This window comes from Balaenoptera acutorostrata, chromosome 9 (genome assembly GCF_949987535.1).
Source record: "Balaenoptera acutorostrata chromosome 9, mBalAcu1.1, whole genome shotgun sequence".
Taxonomy (NCBI): domain Eukaryota; kingdom Metazoa; phylum Chordata; class Mammalia; order Artiodactyla; family Balaenopteridae; genus Balaenoptera; species Balaenoptera acutorostrata.
Genome location: NC_080072.1, coordinates 28,476,928 through 28,501,248, shown reverse-complemented (window position 1 = coordinate 28,501,248; position 24,321 = coordinate 28,476,928). Strand labels below are relative to the sequence as shown.

General features: G+C 37.6%; 1 protein-coding gene across 1 annotated transcript in view; it reads right to left on the bottom strand.

The window, feature by feature from the left end:
* The window catches only part of DCDC1 (doublecortin domain containing 1), a 481,625-nt gene that overhangs the window by 223,348 nt on the left and 233,956 nt on the right, over positions 1–24,321 (bottom strand). The window contains 3 exon segments of the mRNA XM_057552454.1: positions 258–421; positions 3,575–3,676; positions 19,686–19,856. Coding sequence (XP_057408437.1) covers positions 258–421; positions 3,575–3,676; positions 19,686–19,856 — 437 coding nt within the window.

The window sequence follows — 24,321 nt, the reverse complement described above, 5'->3', positions numbered from 1 at the left end:
TGCTGTGCTGACAGGCAGACTTCAAGAACTATGACAAGGCATTAAGACGGAAAGTCAGGGGGATGGGGGACAGAGAGAGAGAGATGTCATATCCCACAAACAATACTGCCTCACAAAAAAAAAAAAAAAACGCCCCTGGAATTTTACTGGAATTCAAAATAATTTTTTTTTTTAATAAAGGGTGCTACTTGGCTTCTCAACTCTCCTTTTAAATTAGCTTGTCCCAGAAAGATTGAGAATAAACACCTTGCTCCTACCTGTATGCTTTACCATAAGAGACCCAAATTTTTTGCTCATTCTTCAGCGAAAGTGGATTCTTAATTTCTTGACCGTGCTCGTCGAAAAGCCGGATTGAAGAAAAATTGAGGCCTGGTGGGTTGATGGAAGAACCTTGAAGTCTTCGATGAATCTTGAAAAGTAACTGGTGGGGGGGCGGGGTGTGGAAATGAAGAAGAAAAAGAAGTAATGTAAAATGTGAACACCTGTGATAAACTGTCTCTACTCTGTAACAGATGAAGTCCAAACAAATGATAATTAAATTCATACAGAATGTTAAAAGAAGTGTGAAATGACGGCAATGTTTAGCTCGGTGTAAAGTAACAAAATGAGCATGGGCTTTTAACCAGCAGGGGGTGCCACAGGCTCGTGATTGAGCGCTGACCCTTTGGCACGGGGACGGAAAGCAGATGTGACAGTCTTACAGAAAGAGCATTTAGCTTCTACACACGGTACCGGTCCTCTTTGATAAGGGTTATGCTTTTCTTGTCTGAGCTACACATTCTGTTGGGTCCTTCCAGAGTATGTTCAAGTTTTACAATCAGCAATCTCCCATCACCGAGACTAACCTCAGGTAACCAACGGTGGAACAATCCACCACTGACAGGACTGCAAAAATAAACATGACTTTCCGGCTTATGCCAATTCACTTAGAAGAACTCTTCCTGGATGTATTAATTAAGAGCTCTGCAGAAGCTTGCGAGCGGCTTCAATAATGGATGTTTTCAAGTTGTAAATAAGATGTAATCGAAGAGTGAAGTATGAAATGCTATCATTTAATATGTTAAATAATAGCATTGTCTGTGTTTGCTTCTATCTTATACTTAGAATCTCTAAATTATAAAGATATTTCTAACTGAAGGCATATTTCAAATGAAAGTAAATCTGGCTGAACTGTGTTGCACATGGACTTTTAAAAGATACTTTTCATCATTATCTGTCACCTTTGAGTGTTTAGGCCTCTGCTCTTTCCCGCTCTGTGCCCCAACTATCCATCACTCTGTTTTCCCCCCAGCCTTCTGTCACAGGCTTCCTTTTCTTCTCTGCCTTGTCAGTTCTTGTGTCTCTCAATTTCTTGTTACTCTGTAATCTCGGCAGGGATGCGGATATAGTTGTAGCCTTTTCTTGCCTAGCTGCTGTTCAGGGTGCCTTTTTTGCTCCTTCTATTAATTCCCATTGAAGGTATATTGAGACGTGCTAAATGCCGAGGCCCAGAGAAAAGGAAAGGCGCAAGCCTGTCATATATCTCCAGTTTCCTCACCTATTGGCTATAAACTCTTTACCGAGTAAAATATTTTCTATGACCAGCAACTGTATCTATAGAAGGCCTAAGGCTTAGGCTTTGCCCTAATTAGGGATAAATAATCTTATCCCCAACTTCATCAGCTTTATGTTGTTTTTATCAGCTCTGCACTGACCAGATTTTTTAGCCTTGAGCATCAGAAGGGCTGAAAATGATGATACATCTTTCCTTTCATTAAAGTTAATACTTTTCATCCAGCATAGCCAAGTCCTTTGAGTTAAAAATAATGATTACTATTCTCTTTAGGAATATAATAGGCAAAGTGTTAGAATAGTAAAAATCTGTGTTTTGTTTTTCCACTGGAACCACAAAAAGTTTTGAAATCCATGGACTGTATTTATAAAGCCCTACATTTATTTCTGTGTGGTCTCAGCCCTTGAGCTTATTTTTTGTGGCTTTGCTATTATTTCAGAAAACAAGTAATGTTGATCGTTTTTTAAATCACAGTGATTTTGCTTTATAGGCATCTCCTTTTTTGTAAAGGGGGAAGATATAAAAAATTTAAGGCCTGATCCAGGAGATAAATAAGTACACAAAGAACAGGAGTGTGTGGTAGAGAAGGGATGTGAACACCTGACCACTTAACCAAATTCACTTTCACAGGAGTTGCATTGCAATCTCTATTTTCTCAACTTGGCAACACACTGCATTTTAGGTGTTCAAAGATGAGCATTCGACAGCCTACAGGAGGTAAGGCCTCAGTGTCTTTCATCTCTAGGTCATTGGTGAGGGCTGGGCTATAGTGACCAAAAATAGTGATAATCTTCACCCATTTATCTTTAAAGTTGTCATCACCTGGCCTTTATAGGATAAGAATTTGTTCAGGGACCTGAGAAGAGTGTAAAACATCTTAGGCTAGTTGATTGAGACAAGTGTGCACCAAGGGAACAGTCGTCCTTGGGTGTCACAAGGGCTCTCCCAAAGAGCTTTATAATGCCCCTAGTTAAAGGTTTTCCCCCGGATTTTCTTGCATATAGATGCAAATCACAGATCAATTTCAGTGTACCATTAGCCAACAAAAGCTTTCTACAGAATAATATCTTCCTGTGTAATCTAACATAAATTCCATCTTCAATTTTTTATATGAACCAAAAAAGGACAATATTCTAATGTGGAAAAGAGGAATTTACAGGTAGAGAATTCTAGGAAGGCTTTTGTATCATGGTGATTTGTATAGTCAGGGATGTGATGGTACAAGAAAACCAGCCAAGGCTCTTTATCATTCTCTCTCTAATCAATCAAGGTAGCACTTCCCATCTCTTCTGAGCTCAGCTAATGATCGGATGATCAGCTTTTGTGACTGACTGTGAAGTCCAGGTAATGGATACCACCAGGGAGAGGTAAGTCTGAGGGTACTGAACTGAAGGAGGAAAAAATGGAGCAAGTTTCTGAACAAAGGTCAAGCAACCGAGCCCAAAACACTGGTGTGCGCTCAGGCGAATAACCCCAATTTGTAAACAACAGGGTATTCAGTGTCCTTTCATGCAAGACAAAGACCCAAAATAAAGACCCTGAACATGTTGGTTCTGCGTGAGAAACATCCCAATTGTCTGGAAAATAGGAAAAGGTAAGAATGCCTAAGATAAACCATCTGGACTTGCTCACAACGAGCACAGGAGAAGACCAAGGCTGTGTGTTAGCTGCTCAGGGTTAGGGCTTGGAAATACCCTAGACACAGAACACACCCTCCACTGGATATCATGTCACTTCTTTTCAATGTGTAAACAAGAGGGCAATTCCAGAGTCCAGTGTAGACAGATTTTCAAATAAAAGCATAATGAAGATTAAGATGCTATTAAGTAAGAGGTCAGGAGTTAATATTATACTAAAGCTGAGAACCTCCGGAATCCAGAAGTCAAGCTTGAAACTATAAATCTTTACAGATCAGCAAATGATTAATCTTTCCTAAACAACTTTAAAAATGTAATTGTCTAAATTAACTACAAGTAACTTGGAAGATGCTCATAGTCATAAATGAATAGTCAGTAAACTCACTCTTTCCATCATATAGCCAGTTTGAATTGGGCTATTAGGCCCCAGATCTTTTTCACTGATACAAACAGAGATCTCTCCAGTGTCTTTACCATTTTCAAATATCTGAAAAATAAGCACATTCAAAATTAAAAATAAATACACGCACACATATACATACATATAAATACATATATAAACGCAAGCAGTCCTGATTTTGCACAGTACACTGCTGACTGAAACTCATGCATATGGTTAACTGTGTAAAGCAAAGACGGTCTGTACACATGCAAGTAATTGGCAATGAAAAGCAACAGGACTAGAATAGTATAAAGGAAGTCCCTTGTTTCTCCTTTTGCTTTCAGTGTCCTCAACCTGTCATTCCCTACAATCTTAAAATAGAAGGAAACACACACATTAAAGGAGGAATCACTGACTACACCGAATGCTTACATGGGGTAAGCATCAGGGAAAGGTCAGCTAGAAACCAATTAACTAGCTCATTTCATTCTTTTTGAAGAACATAAAGCCACTAATTATGCAAGGAACGTTTAATTTATATTTAAAATATATCAGTGTTCAGCTCATCTTTTGACTCACTGAAAGGAAATTCAACCTGACAAATTTATTGCATAAAGGTACAATGAAAGCCATCCACTTTAAGTGCATAGAAGCAACAAGTTGCTGAGAACAGAGAGAAAATTCAGAACATTGCATTATGCAATGCTCATCTGGAAAAAGAACATGCTAGCTAACGTTCTGGTCAAAGGTATCGAAATAAACCAGTCCCAAAGGAGGGCTCCACTAGAGTGAACACCATCCTCTGACCATGCTGAGGGCCCACCTGGGGTGTGTCATTCACCAGGCAAGAAAGAATGCAGGCCGATAGAGGCTTGATGAGTAATGTAAATCCTTGCTTTTTACTGTATTTTTTTCTCAAAAGTTCTTTTCTTCCCTTTCTGATAGACCTATCACATCAGTGTAGCCATTTTATTTCTTTCTAGTGCTATCTCCAGAGAAGATAATTTGGGAGAATATTTTATTTAAATGTAAGAAAGAAAACCATCTGTTTTACTTTTGAGACAGTTTGAGAGTTATTTAATTAGTCCTAACCTGGTTTAGGAAATAATGTGCTTCAATAGCACTTCCTCAGGCTTTAGGCAAAAAAAAAAAAAAAAAAAAAAAGGTTTTAAAAAAGAGTAACAATGTTTAAGAATGGTGGGGTTTTCTCCACTCTGTGCTTTTCATCCTACTGACAGCCTAGTGGAGAGGGTACAGCTGTCAGCCTTGGGGCATTGATGCTCTACACTCTACAGTAGCTTTTGCTAAATGGGATTTTTTAAACCTCTTTTCTGAGAAAAGATACAATTCTGAGCAAGAAATCTCTCTACTTTAGCCAGGAACTTTGTAAACCCAACTGTTGCCTACAAACCTATGGGAAATAATGTGGGAGGAGAATCTTACTGTCCCAACAATCTCTTCAGGGCCCTCTTAAACAACAGAGCCATTTAGCAATTAGGTTCACAATTCTAGGTGGCACTCATTCTGCAAGGTTAGTGTTGACAAAGGCTCAGTTTGGAGAACTTATTGATGTTCCTTCGTCAAGACTTGTTAGATGTGGAACTGGAGTGCAGCAAATTATATTCTAGAAAATAGCTGTGTGAGTGCTGTCAAACTGAGAAAGCAGATAGGACCTGGACAACACCTAAGACCTTCATTAGCTTACTGCTTTCTTCACTACTGTTAATAAGCCTTCCCCTCTATGTCCAGAAAAGAGTGTTCCCAAGGAAAAAAAAAAAAAAGGCTCTGGCCTCTAAAAGCCCTATGAGGGCATAAAGAAAAGAGGTGCTTTATTGTTTAAGTAAAAGTTTAGGTGTTTAAGTGAAAGAAATCTGCCCTCCACTAGTCATTCATATAATGGTTTTTTTTTTCTGTATTTCTACAAAAGTAAAAATTCCCCAAGCTGAAATTCTATGACATTCTGCTTTTCTTAAGGCTCAGCTGCTATTTTTAAGGTCTCTATCACTATGACCATTTTTTTCTAAGTATTCTATTTTTTTCTTCCTTTGCATGAGAAGTATTTTTATTTCTATTGTCCAATGTCTAAACAAAGATAGCTCTCTAAACAGAGTTTATATAGGAAAATAAAAAATAGTCTACCTTTATTTTCCTGCTGCCTAATCCTTGGCTTAAGAAAAACCAACTGCTTCCTAGTGGCTATCTGCATGCCGTCACCTCCTTATAGTTCTAAAACTAAATTCTCACTCTTGAAGTAGGGTGATACAAAAAGCCAGCTAAGGCTAGTCTTGAGTCCCTAGCTGAGGAGTAGTGCAATAGAATCTAAAAAAAAGGGGGGGGGGGCGGGGATCCAGACCCTTTTGAAAAACATTGTAGCTAATGACTATTGAAAAAAATACCTATAAATAGGAATTTACTTCTATGCCCTTAGTTACACAAAGTACAGAGTTTCTAGGAGGAGTTTCCCATGAACTGCAGTCTTTTTACTTTCCTTCATGTCAACAATGACTTTTCTTCAGCAGAATTAAATTAGGTTAACACCAATGTTTCACTGTAATGTTGTTAATCAATTATTTATTAAACAAATATTTATTGAGTGCCTACTATGTGCCACCCACTGCTCAAGTGCTTAAGATACACCAGTGAACTAAGATTCCTGACAGAACAAGTAAGTAAATCACATAGCAAGGTCAGGATACATCCAGGTCTGTGAAGTCTGAAGTTTATACAACTTGGTGGGCCTTCTTTAACAAAAAAAATGCAAAATTACAAATGGAAAACTAGATACAAAATATTTATTTAAAATGAGAAATTACAACAATTTACACATATTAAAAAGCTCACACATAGCAAAAAACATGACAAAATCCAGAAAAAGTCACAAAATATTTTCATTAATTTACTATCCAATGCACATTTTTTGGCTGAATTGTCTTCAATCACCTCTTCATTTGGTAATCTTGTAACATTTTCTATAAGGAGAATAGGAATATAATTCCATCTTCCCTCTTGCATGGTTAATCAAAAAATTTCTGTTATTGATTAGAAAAATTTCTCTCAACTACACAACTTGGTTGGTCATTTCATAAAAATTTTTAGGATTGATGTCAACTTTGGGAAAAGCTTGATAGATTACTTTAAAATATGAGCTGTAAAATGTGAAAGGATTTTCTACAAGTTACTTGACTTTGTTAATTTCACACTATGTTTTTCCTCCACCACCCATATACTTTTGGTGACAGGTACTCTAGCCCACAGTCAAAAAGCAATACACTCTATGGCCAGCAGGTAGTAGCCATCTTCCTAGAAGCTCTTCCCATACCAGGGTGGCTTAGCCCTAACTGAACTACGATACAGGGAAATGACTGCAAACCAGTAACTACATCCCACTATGCTCAAACTAAATGTATCCTCAACTCAACTTCCCCTTAGCCAGACCTCAAAAATGCCTGCAACCACTTCAGCTCCAGCTGGTGCAAGGGAAAACTTGACAGAGAGGAAGTTGGAGTGGAAACAGACAATGGTCTCAGTCAATTGTAGTTAAAATATATTATATTTGCAAATTTTACAGAAACATGTGGCCCTGTGAACACATTCCTAGGGCCTCTCCCAGGGTTTTGGAAGGGGCCTAAGCAGGAAAGGGGCCTTGAAGCTTAGGTACATTGGCATCATGGTAAATGCACCTTGGAGGAAGCTAGAAGGTGGTTAAGTGCCATGTAAAGAGGAAAAAATATAGCAGGGAAGGGATATAGGGCCTAGGATCAACGAGTGGGATGGGTGGTGGTCGCCATATGAAGCAGGTGATCAGAAAAGGCTTTCAAGAGAGGAAAGATTTGAGTAAAGACTTGGTGGTGAGAGAGTTAGCCAAGCAGATAGCTGGCAGAAGAGCACTGGAGGCAGAGGGAGAGGCTAGAGCAAAGAAACTAAGGCAGGAACGTGCCCAGTATGTTCCAGGAACTACAAGCAGGCTGGTGTGACAGGAGCAGAGTGAGAGAGAAGAAGGGTAAGTAACGTGAAATCAGAGGGTTCAGGGGTGGGCAGCAAAATGGGGGATCCTTGGAGGGATTGGAACAGAACAGTAACAGGATCTGACTTAAAAGGAGCATCGGGGCTGCTGGGTGGAGAGTAGACTCCAGGGAGCAAAAGTTAACCGAAAGGTGAATGACTGCGGCTCAGACAGAGTATTAACAATGGACTTGGTTATAAATGGTCAATTTCTGTTGTTCATTCCAGAGTAATTTGTTCATTAGTGGGGTTGGGAAATAAAATTTGTAGCTAGGCTAATATTTCTGGACCGTGATGTCTGCATCTATGGATGCAAATAAATCAACCTAAGTATAACTTCATATGTAGTTTTTGTGAAGGCACAAAAATGTTAACAAACTATCAAAAGAACTGTATTTACTGTGAAGATTTTATAGAGGCAGTGACCAAAACTTAAACCATGCGGGGGGAAGATGACTTGAATAGGATGTTGTTCTTTGACCAGTTTGCCTGGCATCATTTATGACACCTATTTAAGGACTTGTATAAGGCCTAGTTCAGTGCCATTATCGGCCTTTAATGCTATAAGTCTGGTTAAGAGCTAGCTGTCGGGGACCAGCAGGTTCCCAAACTCTCCATAACAGCTGGACAGACCACCCAGGAAGCTCTTCTGTGCGTGAGTGGAAGGCCAAAAACCTAAGCTTCAAAATGCCTCAGGAGGCAATGCTGTCAAGAGGCAATAACAGGAAAATGACACCGCAGTGTGCTGCCAAAAGTTGGGAGGCTGTACAGTAACAGGATTTACTACTAGAGGTCTGGTGAAGGAAAGGAATATAAAATAGCCCCACAAAACCATTTGGCATACTTCAGGTAAAATAATTAAATATGTTGGGAAAAGGTTAACTTACATGTTGTCTTGGATTAGGGTCCCCAGGAAACAGACTCTGAGACCAATATTTAGCTGCAGGAAGTTTCCGGCGGAGCGTTCTCAGGTACAACACAGGTGAGGGGAGTGAGGAAACAGGAGTGGGCAGAGGGAGAAGGTAAACTGTGATGCAGTTGCAACACAGGCCTCCGGTGGGAGCTCTAGACCTGGGATGGCCCCTCAGAGTTGTCCAGAATTGAGGCCAGGGAGTATGGCTTTGCACTGCCCACCAATCACATACTGGATGCAGACTGCCCTCAGGATGGGGGCCTCATCTTTGGAGAAGCAGCAACTTCACACCAAGGGCAACTGTCCGAGAAGAATGTAGGTGTGGCAGCTGGAGGTGGCGGGTAGGTATCTCAGTCCCGAAGACGGAATCCAGGTAGTGTGGCACGGCATCCACTACACACACGCACAGTGATTCGCAGTGTAGGGTGCGCACGCCTTTAAATCACTCAATACTCAAAGCAACTGGATTTTACAGGTGAGTCTCAGAGAGGTTAAGTGACTTGCCTAGTGCAGATCTACTCATAAGGGGCAGTGAGATCTTCAGAAATCAAGTCCTCTGATTTTTTTTCAGCTTTATTAGATATAATTATCATATAACATGTAAGTTTGTGCACAACGTGTTGATTTGATACACTTACATATTTCTAAATGTTACCAGGGTTAGCTAACACCTCCATCATATCACATAATTACCATTTCTTTTTGTGGTAAGAACATTTAAGATCTACTCTCTTTAAAACTTTCAAGTTTTCAAGGGGCCCACCTCAGCCCCTAGTACCCACCATCCTAGTCTCTGTTTCTACAAGGACGGCTTTCTTAGACTCCACATATAAGTGATATCATACGGTATTTGTCCTTCTCTGTCTGACTTATTTCACTTAGCATAATGCCCTACGATGTTTTAAATTACAAACATCAAAATTTACTCTTATATCTAAGATTAGAGATCTAACAATATGAAACAATATGAAAAATTGTAAAGGTATAGAAAAGTAATTTATAGAAGTTTTTTACCTAAGTCAAAGAACATGAAAATTAAAATGGAATATTTTTCTTATGTGAGAAGCTAATTAGCCATGAAAACAATCTATCCGATCAGAATTCAAAGTAACCTTTAGAGACAGAAAATTAACTCTAAGTGAATTAACATTATATGTACATTAAATCAGATAAATGTGCTATTACTTTTTTTATTGTTACAGACTTGTAAGATAGTTTATAGAATGTCCACATTTTCTATATCTTCTCAAATGTATAATATACTATAAATCAAACTGTAAACATGTCTAATTTTAATATTCAGATAAGAAGATAATCACAAAGCAAATATTAAAATTATGAGATTCAGGCAATGAAAAGTTAATAATGAATTAGTATGCTTATACTGCATATAGGAAAATGTGTTTTAATGCCTAACAGAGATGTCTTTAAACTGTACTTAACAGGTAAGGAGACAGTACATTTGTCCCAAGAAATGAAAATGCACTTATGTGAAGACAAGTTATTTCTCTGTTCAACTTCACCAGTCTAAATGGGACCTGAATCAAAAATCAAATAACATTGTTTTAAAGCCCAGAAAAGGTATATTTAAGAAAATAATTTATTTTAAAAGAGACATTTTAGATTTCCTCTGTAAGTTGCAGCACAGCCCACCATTTAGAAGATATAAAGTGGGTGACTGCCTATGGTGTAGGATTTTAGGGGTGGGCTAAAAGACTCTGACCCCAAAATACCACTCCCATCAACTTGCCAATACTAGTTGAAATTCCAGTTGGAGGGGTACTCTTTTGTCACAATTGAAATACCACAGCTCTATGAGAGAAGATAATATTCGGCCTTATTGGTTATTGATCTTTGAGGCTAGGATTTTCAATCTTGGCTTTCTGGAATTCCTCAGAGGGCCTAGGGTAGGGCTGGTGGATAGGGGAGTGAGAGTGGGGAGCTGTGGTCCTAAATGGGAGATCAAACCTGATGAGTGAGTGTGGGGAAAGCCACCAACCTGGCTTCAAAAGGGGTACATCCTACTTTCATTTACTTTACATAGGGCATTCCAAGAAAGAACTTTGATCTAAGAAAAAAAAGTTTTGATACTGTCTTAGCTTAAAAGAAAGTATAGTATGCCTTTTTCCTGAAGTAAGGATGGTACCTGACAGCCTGAATTGGGGGTTGGAGTTGGGTGTGGAGGAAAGGCCACGGGGGCCAAGGATGGAGAGGTCTGCAAGATGCCCTCATCAGCTTCACAGTTACCCTGGGGGTGGGCCTGTGTTTTCCTTTAAGCATTTAAAGTCACATTTCACTGCTTTGCCATAAATTTTTTAAAGGGCTTCTCCCCAACCCCATTTTTGACAAAGTAAAATTTCTAAAACAAGGTGCATGATGCCGCAAAAAATAATCTCTTTGTATCCAATTACAATTCTCGCTAAATTCATTACATGAAAATGTTTAAAATTATATAGAAGATAGTGGCAAGGTAAATGTGTTTGCCTGATGTTCTAAGCCAAGTAATTTCTTTTTCTTTTTTTAATTATTAATTTTTTTTTTTTTTTGGCTGCGCTGGGTCTTCGTTGCGGTGCGCGGGCTTCTCATTGCGGTGGCTTCTCTTGTTGTGGAGCACGGGCTCTAGGCGTGCGGGCTTCAGTAGGTGTGGCATGCAGTCTCAGTAGTTGTGGCTCGCGGGCTCTATGAGCGCAGGCTCAGCAGTTGTGGCACGTGGGCTTAGTTGCTCCGCGGCATGTGGGATCTTCCCAGACCAGGGCTCGAACCCATGTCCCCTGCATTGGCAGGTGGATTCTTAACCACTGCGCCACCAGGGAAGCCCCCAAGTAATTTCAATAAGCCCTTTATAAATGAGAATATTTCAAGAAGTGGAAAAAAGATTTGTTACTTTGTCTAAATTAATTTAGTGCCTAAAATTATATTTAATTGGGATTAAAATATCAATATCAGGTATGTGGGTCCTGTCAGTAGCTGAGCATTATATGATGCATTATATACCAGATTTTGGTAACTAAAGGTTTTTAAAAGTTCCTGGGCTCAATATATTTCTTCTCAAGGAAAGTAAGGGCTTTTTTGATGAGAAAAGCATAGCCACATCCCCCCAATTCTATTTTACTAGGGAAAAGAATACTATACGATTAAATATGAGCCAAATCATCAGACTTCCCCAATTCTTAGCCTCAGAGATCATATTCTCATCTTTCAATAGAGTATATGTTTTTAATGCTATTCGGTTTCTTTTTTATATATCAAATATGCCTGGAAAGGTAATTTTTTCCCCTAATATGAATAGATACTCTAACTAAAACCTATGCAAAAGTTTACTGCCTAGAGCAATACATTTTTATTTTTTAAAAAATCCATTTTTTATCATAAAACATTATCAACACTGTAGGTAGAATCTGAAGTAGGAATAGATGCATCACTTCATTGCACTTACTAGAAAATCTGCATTCACTTCTATGTTCAAATGATGAGTTAATGCTTGATAATATTCATGATAATATTCAATATTCATTCATTTCTATGTTCAAATGATGAGTTAATGCTTGATAATATTCATGATAATATTCAATATTCATTCATTTCTATGTTCAAATGATGAGTTAATGCTTGATAACATTCATGGTGAGCCAAGCTAACATAGATGTCAGTGGGTAATCCAGGGGACAGGAGCATATGCAAGAAGAGAATCTCAGTGACTTGAGCATCTCAAACACTCTGTGAAAAAGCTAATTGAGAGGTAAAGACAAATTAACTGCTATGGAGGAGGACAGTCTCCCTGAGAGAGAGAGTGTGCCTGCAGCAGTAAGGTTCAGTGATTGCATTTAGTCTGCATAACTGCTAGGACAGTAATCCAGCTCTGGCCTGTGGACTTTCCCCGCTGACTGCCCACCTGGCAATTCCCTGGGCACCTTCAAGACTGTCAGGACTGCACAGGAAAAGCCTGTCTCATTACAACGGCTATGCATGGGAGATTATGCCCCGCCCAACCAATTGCTCTTCCCTGATTTTGATACAGACACAGTTTTTCAGTTTTTCTCTTCATTGGGTCTAGGAAGGGAATAGTGTATCTTCCTGCACATAGAGATTTACACCTGGCTGCAGATGCCTGTCAGGAAATAGGGTGGGGTGAATACACTGGCATTCCCCCACCCCCAACAGGCCACCAAAAAAATGAAAAAAGAAAGAAAAGAAAAGAAGGCAAGATGGAAAAGAGCACTGGAAAGAAGGGCAGGTGAGATACTTCAGTGCGTACTGCTAACAGCTATCCCATGAGTGTTAGCAGGCATTCATGGGATCCAAAGTTTACTTGCCTTTAAAATGGACAGTCCAACATTTGCCTTGGTGAAATCTACATATGAAAACTGATTATCTCCATCGCATTTTGTCCAACATTTAATATATGATCTTGAAGTCACAACAATAACATTGACTATTCCAGTTTTACTACTCTAGAAACAATTCCTTTGAAAATGAAGTTTTAAGTTGGTATGTTTTACTACTTGTACTTAGAGCATATCCTAAATTTGTTGTCCCACTGTTTACTCAAATAATGTAGGTGAAATAACAGAGCAGCTCAGAGATGGTAAATACATATATGGGAAAAGTGGTTAAACAGAAAGACAAGGACCAAGGAATGTACAATGGAAATAAGAACATAATATGCACGCAGAACAGTGATGACACCATACCCCCCCCAAAAAAAATCTCGCCACTTGACCTCAGTTGTCTCCTTTTATTCATTTAATTGTTCCATAGACTCCTAAATATTTAAATAAACTTCCTATTAAATTTTATATATGGTTAGAAAACTTTACATATGGATATGTATGGTTAGAAAATTTTAAAACTTTTAAAAAATGATCACAAAATAGAATACAAATCTCAAATGGTTTCATGGTGTCGTTGTGCCTTTGGTAGAGCAAATTCAAGTCTCCAAAGTATAGGAAAGGCCAGGGAGGTATTATAGATGAAAATTAGCATCTTTTCTGTTATCAACGAAATTAGCCCATTTTCTAAATATAAACAAGCCTGTAAACTAAAATGAAATTGTAGTAAAAAGCTGAGAAGACCTACACATTAGTTTTATTGTCTTCAAAAGGAGGTGTCATATTGTTCAGATTAAATAATCACAGACTTGGGCCAAGAAGGTGTTGCAGGCTTCTCTGCCTCTTCCCACTGTACCAAGCACAATGCCTTGTAGACGTATGTATTTAATAATGTACGGGTTTATTGGACTATTCACTAAAATTTTTCTTTTATTCTGTAATTGGAAGAATAAAAATTGTTAGATACATACTACCTAGAGGATGAACTAGATGCTGGACAAAGACATTCTTTAAAAGTAAATCTCTGAATTATCCCTTTTTAAAAACTTAAATTTCTATATGCTAGGAGAGAACACTATAACCAAGCAATATAAAAACAGAAATGCTAAAAAAATCTCCAAATCACGGCTCTCTGAATCTTGTTTTTATCCAGCTTACTAAATTCCACCGTATTTCCCTTGCTCACAGCCAGAGTGGATTCATGTAAAGTTAGTGAAGATTAAGCTTCCGGACCCTTAACTTGCTCTAGCTCCTGAGAGTGAGGGCTGAAAGTTGAGAGTGCTGGAAGCTATAAAGCATCAATAGGTGGGGACGGGAAGCCAGGTAGCAATCAGAGTATTTCTATGTAAGAATGTCTGATAAGCTGCCTTAAAACATCACAGAAGAAAGAATCTGAATCTCCAAGTCTCCATTAATTTGTTGTGATTTATTTTCTCATTCTAAATAAATAGTCACTTTCAGGCCTAATTTTAAAGAGGCTCCTCTCCCCAAATTTTACAAGCTCTAGGTCCCAGAGAAACTGGATCTGCCTCTACTGGCAGCAAATGGAAGATAACCCACAAAGCATCATTGACCAATTGTGTGTGAACAGCACTACTAATTCCGGTAAAAGGACTTCCCTGTACCCATCTTCTGCTCATTACCCCGTGCTTTCTCCCACCGACTCACACATCCCACACTCTTGCTCATCAATTCCCCGTCAGGTCACCCACCTTCCTACTAGTTTTTCCACCCACCATCCCCTACAGATTTGCTAATACCCTTTCCTATCAATCCTTTCTTTCCTGCTCTCCCAGGGAAACGCCAACATTTCTGACAGCATCTCCATGGGGATGAAGAGGAGGAGGAGTTGCAGGGAAAGAACAGGACTGGGAAGGCAGAAGTCACTGAGCCATGGCTGTAGCAGATGTTCTCATAAGGCTGAGGGTGATGGCAGTGACAGGCGATATGGGGTAAGAGAAGGTTTGGAATAGTAAGAAATTGCTCCAAAAGCTTGTTACCTGAAGGGCTTGGTCAATTATGCCGCACATTGAGTGTGACCACTAAAGGTAAAAACAATAAGAAATCTCATCAACCTAAAAGGTGCTGTGATGTGATGGAAAGAGAATGTACCAGAATACAAAAAAGTGTATGCTGTGGTTGTGACTACATATGAGTGCATATGGAAATGATATGCAAGGGTGAGAATGGTTATATAAGGAATAATGTGATTACGGGTGATATAACTTTTTCCTAAAATTCTTCTAATGTTGTTATGTTGTGTTTTCAATTTTTTTTTTTTTTAAACAAGGAACTTTCCCATGGCAGGATGGACATTGAAAAACTATTCTCAGTCTTTTGTCTTATGTGTCTATTTAAACTGGGTACTGTATTATGCAAAAATGGAACTGAGGCAGTATGGAACACAGAGCGTGTCCTTTTAAGAGGTGATCTTCTAATATTAAGACCTAACCAAAAGCTGCTATTTTAAAATTATCAATAAGGGCCTTCCCTGGCGGTCCAGTGGTAAAGAATCCACCTTCCAATGCAGGGGACACGGGTTCGATCCCTGGTTAGGGAACTAAGATCCCACATGCCGCAGGGCAACTAAGCCTGCGTGCCACAACTACTGAGTTCGCGTACCTCAACAAGACAGCCCGCGCGCCCTGGAGCCCGCGGGCCACAACTAGAGAGAGAAAACCCACATGCCACAACTAGATAGAAGCCCACGCACCGCAACAAAGAACCCGTGCGCCGCAAAGAAAGATCCTGCATGCCTCAACGAAGATCCCACGTGCGGCAACTAAGACCCGATACAGCCAAATAAATAAATAAAAGGGAAAATAAGTTTTAAAAAAGAGATAAAATAAAATTATCAATGAAAGATATGATGAGGATGAGAAGCTCAGTGAAGAAGTAAAGGCAAACACACATAATATGAAAAAGCACCCCAGGGGATTTTTGAATCACACCCTGCCTACAGCCCCTAGTTGAACACCTAGAAGCTCTAGAAGATGATGATGACTACAATATATTATGTTTGGTTCTTGAAGCTGAGTCCTGGGCTCACATATGTATTCAACGGTGATACAAATCATCAAATAGAGAAAAGCAGAAAGATAATCATTCCAATTCACTGTTTTATCAAAATGAATAGAAAAGGGGAAAAATAAGTTTTACTGGAGCCATGCCTTTCAGTTATAAATGGAAAATGGACTGATTGATTGATTGATTGATATATCATCTAACACTCTGCATAGCACATGCTACAAGGTGGGATAAAGTTGTTCATAGCTACAAAAGTCACGGCCCTTGCCCACAGTGACTCAGAGGTAACTGGGCTAGAGATAGTGTTCCAAAAAAGGGCAGTTCATTCACACTCCATGGAAACAGAGTTATTAGCCCAGGCTACTGATATGAACTGATTCTGGAATTAACAGAGGATGGTATGCTGCTGTGATCTATGCTCAATATCTCTCCAGTTGGAATTAGCAAGTTCTCCTCATCTAGAGAGTATGGAAAAACTCCTCAATTCTAAGAGATCTGCAATTCTGAATACTTAGGGTATACTTTGCTAAACCAGTTTTGTCTCTACTACCTAGCTATTTCAGATGTAAGAACTTGTTTAGAAAACTACAGATCTCTATTTCTTTTCCAGCAGTCCAAACATCTACTCCCAAAAATATGGGGGTTGGAGGGAAAGGAGAAAATGCATAACCATGAATAATATACAATAATTTATTTACAATGTTCCATTTAATTTTATTTGAAAAACATGTCAGTCACTTTGGCCATCCAAGACCAACTTGCCTTTCTAGACTAATTACTGGAAAGTCCTATGTGCCCTATGTTGTACACGACCCTGCCTTTGCCCACTCAGTGGCTATAGGTAGTTGAATTAATGTCAGGGACCTAGGTAAGGCTGGACTGACCCAAACAGATTCTCTCTTTAAATGATTTGAACTAGACTCTAGTCAGAGGATGATGACCATTTAAACCTAAAAGTTAGGGAGAGCTAGGGGCCATAATTTTCCTCCATGTACGTACAAAGGAGTAAAAAGAGAAAGCCAGCTTGCAGAAAGAAATGAGAAATGAAAAAGCTCAGAAAGATGAGCAGCGGAGAGACTATGGGGCTTCAGGAGAAAGAGATACGGAAAAGAAGTGACTTTCTTGTGAGAATCGGCTATACTTCCTGGTTTTCATTTCTGTGAGATTCCTTTATGTTTTCAACAAACCCTCTTTTTATTTGAAATGGTTTGAGAGGGCTTGTGTTGCAGGTAACCAGAGAGTTTTTATGTAAACACGGGATTTATATCATAGAGCAGATGGGGAAAGAGGAAGCTCAAAAGAGGGGAGAAATAAAATGAAAGTTCTCTTGACCCCAGGCCTGGCCAAGTGCTGACAGGGAAAGGCAAATGTGGGGCTCTGAAATGAAAGAAGTATTGTTTGCAGGAATCTTTGTTTTTGTTTGTTTTTTTTTCTTTTTCTTTTTTTATTGAATTATAGTTGACATACAACATTAGTTTCAGGTGTACAACATGGTGATTTGACATTTATATACATTATGAATTGATCAACATGATAAGTCTAGTGACCATCTGTCATCATACAAAGTGACTGCAATGTAATTGACTATATTCCCTGTGCTATACATTACATCCCTGTAGCTTATTTATTTTATAACCGGAAGTTTGTACCTCTTAATCCCTTTCACCTATTTCGCCCAACCCCCCACAACTCCCTCCCCTTTGGTAACCACCAGTTTGTTCTCTGTACCTATGAATCTGTTTCTGTTTTGTTTGTTTGTTTTGTTTTATAGATTCCACATATAAGTGAAATCATATAGCATTTGTCTTTCTCTGTGACTTATTTCATTTAGCAAAATACCCTGTAGGTCCATCCATGTTGTTGCAAATGGCAAGATTTCATTCTTTTTATGGCTAACATTCCATTGTGTATATATATATCCATTTGCCTATCAATGGATACTTAGGCTGCTTCCATATCTTGGCTAAATAATGCTGCAATGAACATAGGGGTGCATATATCTTTTCAAATAACTGTTTTCGTTTTCTTCAGATAAATGCCCAGAAGTGGAAGTGCTGAATTGTATGGTAGTTCTATTTTTAATTTTTTGAGGAACCTCCATACTGTTTTCCATAATGGCTGCACCAATTTACATTCCCAACAACAGTGTTCGAGGGTTCCCTTTTCTCCACATCCTCACCAACACTTGTTTTTTGTTATATTTTTGATAATAGCCATTATGACAAGTGTGAGGTGATATCTCATTGTAGTTTTGATTTGCATTTCCCTGATGGCTAGTGAGGCTGAACATCTTTTCATGTATCTGTTGGCTATCTGTATGTCTTCCTTGGAAAAATACCTATTCAGGTCCTCTGCCCATTTTTTAATTGAATTGTTTGGGTTTTTTTTGATGTGTGATTTCTTTATATATTTAGGATATTAACCCCTTCTTAGACATATCATTTGCAAACATCTTCTCCCATTCAGTATGTTTTTTCATTTTGTTGATGGTTTCCTTCGATGTGCAAAAGCTTTTTTGTTTGGGATAGCCCCATTTGTTTATTTTTGCTTTTGGTGCCCTTGCCTGAAGATCTCCAAAAAAATATACTGCTAAGACTAATGTCAAGGCAGCATACAAGAAGCACACTTCTAGGAGTTTTATGGTTTCAGGTCTTACATTTAGGTGCAAAATGGCAGACTGGATCTGTAACCAAGTCAGAAATCTGGAAAAGAACAATGCTACTGGACTACAGGAACACTTGACCTTGATGTCTTGGACATCACTTCCTAAGCCTTTAGCTGACTAGCATAGACTATGAGAAATATATTATCGTGTTTACTTTGGAATTACACTTCCCCAAAGGTCAATTTTTACATGGTAACATTCTCATTCAAAATGTAAACAAGGAATGCCATTAAAGAAATAAGTTATAGACAGAAAATATAATGTTTATAATGTTATTTGCAGAATAAGACTGAATATTAAGGGGAATTGTAGAGATAAAGGCTGATCAAAATACAATTACTTCGAATGTTATCACATTCAAATATGAACATAATCAAAAGGAAATGAAGAACTGTAGTTATGGTTCTTTAGATGGAAAAGAGCCATACTTTGAGTAATTCAATTTTACTAATTATAGTCTCTTGAAACATGAGATATGAGATTATAGAACAATCTTAATTTGACAGACTTAAACAAAAGTATTTAAACTCCCTAAGCTTTCAGTACCTAAACCACTTTAGCTGAGTATGAATTATTTTTTTTCTCTTCCAATGATGCAATAGCAAAGGGTAGTTTAGGACATTTAGCCATCTTGTCCTAACAAATAACCAATTCACCTGTTTTTCCCAGTATATTCTTACATATTGATTTTACCAAGTGAACTCAGACATGTGTCACACTTATCCAATACAGATCCTTTTCCTTGGAAATGTAGTTAGAACATCAATCAGTCACCTGGCCTTTCACCTCTAATTCCTATTGCCACTGTCTGCCAATTATTAAAGCTTGTCCATTTCTCCAAGTAAGTTATTTTTAAAAACTGAAATACATAGTGACTCCTGTGAAAAATATGTTTCTTAGAAAAGCATGTAAATGTTCATGATTAAATTTCTTCATTAAAATTACTTTTCTGGGTTGAAAACTAAAGTTTATAAACCCATATTTCAAAGACTTCTAGATATTTTCTTTTAGAACATATTCCCTGAATGGTAATATTAGCACTTGTAATCCAAACTCCAGTTCGAGGAAGACAACACAAAAAGAAATCCAAGCTGAGTGGCATTATTACAAGGGTCTTCAAATGGAGCAGAGTGCTTTGTCTCTGGCTGAACCCACTGAGAGTCACAGAATGACACCCACCTTGAGCTGCAGGCCTCCTGGGATAAGAGTGTTTGCTGGAAGGCTTTTAATGTGTTCGTAGACATAAGAGGAGAATTGCTCCTGCTCAGCCTGTAATTGGGGGCCAAGTTTAGAGAGATGACCTCTGTTGCTTTTGATAGCTGTCTGCAATTCATCAATCAGCCTGTTCACCTGGAGGGGTTAAATTACAAGAGTTGTTAGCAAGAAGTAATTGTTGATGTCACACCTATTAGATTTTTGAGTACTTAGTTTGATGTGGGGAAGATGACTTCAATATAAGAATTTGAGTATAGATCTATGTTCAAGTAAAGCAAATAGACGATATATACATTCCTTCATCAACAAATTTTATTTATGGGAAAATTTCTAACTTTGTACTTCAGTAATATGGAATAGGTACCTATTTACAATTGCTGAATAAAAATTGTCTCTAGGTACAAAAAGAACCATATACATTGACAAGTTTGCCAAGGACTTTTAAACTGCTTAACACAATAAGACCTCTCTAAGACTTTAAGTAATCCAATACATGCGCCAACGACAATATTTAATGCTATTACATGTACCTTCCTTTTAAGAATATTTTATTTTACCATCTGTATGTTACTTTTAAAATTTTTAATATGTATATTAAATTCATTAACATTTTGTGGCCTTTTAAGTGAATCAGTCTGTTCTCTTCCTCCCAAATACTTTAAAATATAATTTTCCAAATTTCATAAATACAATTTTTCAAAATATCCATATTTCAAAGACAATGCTCTATTCTAGACAATATTTTGAATATATACAAATTTCTGAATAATGCATAGAATTTTTCCAGAAACAGCAAAGGCTTAGAAACATGTACCCTTTATATTTAAATTTCTGGATTTCTAATCAGAATATTTAAGAGACATATGAACTTGACTTACGGGTTATTAGTAAGACATACTGAAGACTCAAAAATAGTAAGTTAATATTTTAATCCTTATAGTTTACAAATTAAAAATCATTACAATTCTTTGGCCCTTCACTGTGTTATATAAACTTATATTCTAATAGATTGGATTCTTACATAAACACTGGTCGATATATGGTAGTGACCAAAAGAGATGAAAAGCAGAAATTCTCTTTATCCATGATCTTTAAAGTGATCAAATTAGACCCATCTAGAATTATGAATGACTGTGAACAGGGCACGGATTTTTGAAATCTTGGGTTAAAATGCTGGCTCTTTCATTTACTGACTGAGAGACTTTGAACAGGTAATAAAAAAACCTCATTCATAAATGAAGAATAATACTGACCTTACCATGTTAAGAATTAAATTAGATTAAAGAATGGACAGCACAATGGCTAACCTATAATGTCGCATGTACATGGTATATTATTACAGTGTTTTCATTTTTAAATAGAGTAGTTTTCTGCAAATCAAGTTTTAATTGTTTTTCTTGGCCTGTCTTTCCTATTCCTACCCCTATTTCACATGAAGAAGATAAAAATTTGAAACTATTTGCTACATAGATTCTCAACCTCACTTCAGTGTCCACAGATAAAATGCAAACTCCTTCTCCAAGAGTCTCCCATGTAATGACAGCTCAATGTCTTTCTATCTCTCTCAGCTGAAAATATGGTATTTGCCCCTACCAACTCTGATGTTAAATCTATGATTTCTATCCCTTCCACAGAGGATTTCAGGGAAGTCAATGAAAGCAAGTTTGTACTATTATCCATATGACTTGAATATTTACTTTTCTACTTTACCTAGTTAATTTGAAATATATATATAATAATAATATTATGTATATATATATATATATATATATTACTTCAACTATATTTAACTTTTCCCAAGAACTTTAGAAGCATTATATGCATATAAAGCTAATTTAAATGATTCCTATTTTTCTTTGGTGTCCCATATCGTTCTTATTTGTCCCTATGTGATCAATCATCTACTTTCTTTAAACAATGTTTTTTTCTAAATAAAGAATTGGCAAACTTCTCTATAAAAGCCAGATAATATGTTCAGTTTTGTTTGTTACAATGTCTCCATCAAAACCATTCAACCCTGCAGTTGTACTTTGTAAGCAGCTGCAGACAATATGTAAACAAATGGACAAGGCTGTGTTCCAATAAAACTTTATTTAGAAAAACAAGAAATGGGCTAGATTTGGCCCCAGGGCTGCAGTTTATCAACCGTTCTTCTAAACACATATATTTCCTCTCCTTCCTTTCTTTTCTTATAAGTAATACTCTGGCCAAGCCTTCATCTCCTCATCCCCTCCCGCTACTGGTATTACCAATATACCTACTGAATGGCCTCCCTGTCCCTAGTCTCTCCCCCTGTAATCCATCCTGCCATCTCCACCTAATTAATCTACCTCCAATAGTATAATGAACCTTCAAGTAGCTCCCCCCCAACCCCACTGCATTCCTCATCTTGCTATTCAAGATTCAAGACCTTTTCTTACTTTCTAGAACAAATTTCTATGCTTTCCACAGTACAGTTAACCCTATAAGAAAGTCATAAAGCTTAAAATATGGCAATGATGGATGATTCAATATTAGTCAATGTTTTTTATCCTTATCTTTACATACTACCTTTTAGCAGTATTATCCTCAAAGATGATGGATAATAGTATATTCTACATACCAAAGCTAGAGACCAAAGCAGACCAAGTAACCTGCTCTTATAGGTATGTGACAAAATTAAAATCTAATATCCAAAGGCCTTAAATAGAAAGAGTCTACTTCCGGAAAGCACCGATCCTCTCTGAACCTATACCCAGCATCATTTGATTCAAGAAGATATAATTTTATGTAGTCTTTAAAATATACTAAGTATCATACAACATATTTTGTTAGTCAATAATACTGCTCTCTTTAATTTTATGTACTGTACCTAGTGCTACAGCAAGCCACCAAAAAAAAAAAAGGACGAATTTCAGGCTTTGATTTGAGAGCATCTTTATATGACTTGTTTTACTGTCACAATCCATAGCCTTTCACTGACAGGGGATTTCATGTGACATCAGAAATCAACCATACAATTGATGATGTCATTTGCACTCTAAAGGGCTATTGGTTAAAACCTTAAAAGTTTCATTTCCCATAAATTCTTCGTTGCTTCAAAAAATTTCTCTATCATTTTTGCCATCTTCCTTGGCCCCATGATTATCTGTTAATGTATGTGAAGCATAATTATAGCAACCATGGCCTGTATTTTTAATAACTTAAAACTATCAAATAAGATGCCCTAGTAAAGATTAACTTATATCTTAAACATAGGAGAAAATATATCAAGAATCCTGCCACTGACATTTTGATAAAGTTTCCATCCAATTTTCCTCAAACTTTGTTACTTTAAAAATTCATAAGGTCTTTTATTCTCAAAGTGCTACATTTTACATGTTACCCTGAAAGATAACACCATGCATGAAATAACTCATATACCAAAATCGGATAGGTAAAACAATACTCCTAAATTATTTTACATGATACGATTTTTTGTTTTTCAAATCACAGATGTTGCTAAAAGGGGGGAAAATGTTCTTTAAAATTCTTCATCATGAATCTTTTTTTCCTGCAAATCCTTTTTTTTTTCCTCTCTACAAAGGCAATGTGAATGGGGGCAAAAGAAGACAAAACTTGACCTTTTGTGATCCCAGCATTAATGGGTCTGTTCATAATTCAATCTATGTGTGTGTGGGAGCATCCATGTGGAAACATAGAGGCCTGAGAGACATAAAGCCTTTCCCTTTAAACATTATCTGACCCTATCAGTCCCATTCACAAAAGAAGGCTTACGTATGCATATGTTGAAAAAATGCACCATCTCATTGTGCAGCAGAAAGCCTACACATTCTACTCTTCATTCTCTGTAGAAATGCAGCACGGAAGTGACACTTGTACAGAATTTGGGAGAGTGACAAATGAGCAGAAGGTAGCAAAAAAAAAAAAAAAAAAGAGTATTCTGATGAGGAAAAAAACCAAACTTCTGAAAGAATGCAAATGCACACCTGTCTATAAACATATACATAGGCTTTTGCATAAGATGTAGGGCATTTTGGTCATTCATGCAACCCTTGAATTTAGTTGAATTCTCAAGATGATTTAGAGTAAACACAAAATATTATTCTGTTTATAATCATTCTAAAATGTATACCTATCAAAGTTGTACACTCTGAACCATACATTGTGAATACTGTACTTTAACTATTATGAATGACTCTTTGAGGAGCTCCTGGTTTTTCTAGTGATGAGTTCAGCTGTTGGCCTGAATGCTATGTGGCCTGGAGTCCATATATGTTAGTGAGGAGACTCCAGAGCACTTTATACTGAATTGTCACTTGAAATCAGCACAAAGGGCGGCAGCCTCCATGCTAGGAACATCAGCTTGGCATGCAGCATCTGGGATAGTCTCAAAGCCGGGTCAGTGCTTAAACTTAAGACCAAGACACTTTCTAATTTACAGCATAGTTAAGAAGAACCAGAAAGGGGACAGGGAGATAAAAATGGGTATTTTAAACTCCCTAAAGTCCCTTACTTGGTTCAGGCCCAAGGGTACAATGTTTTTCGGGTTAAGAAGTGAACATAACCAGACTTGACGAACGAAGGCTAGAAAAGACATAGGAATCTGTGAGCAAAATTA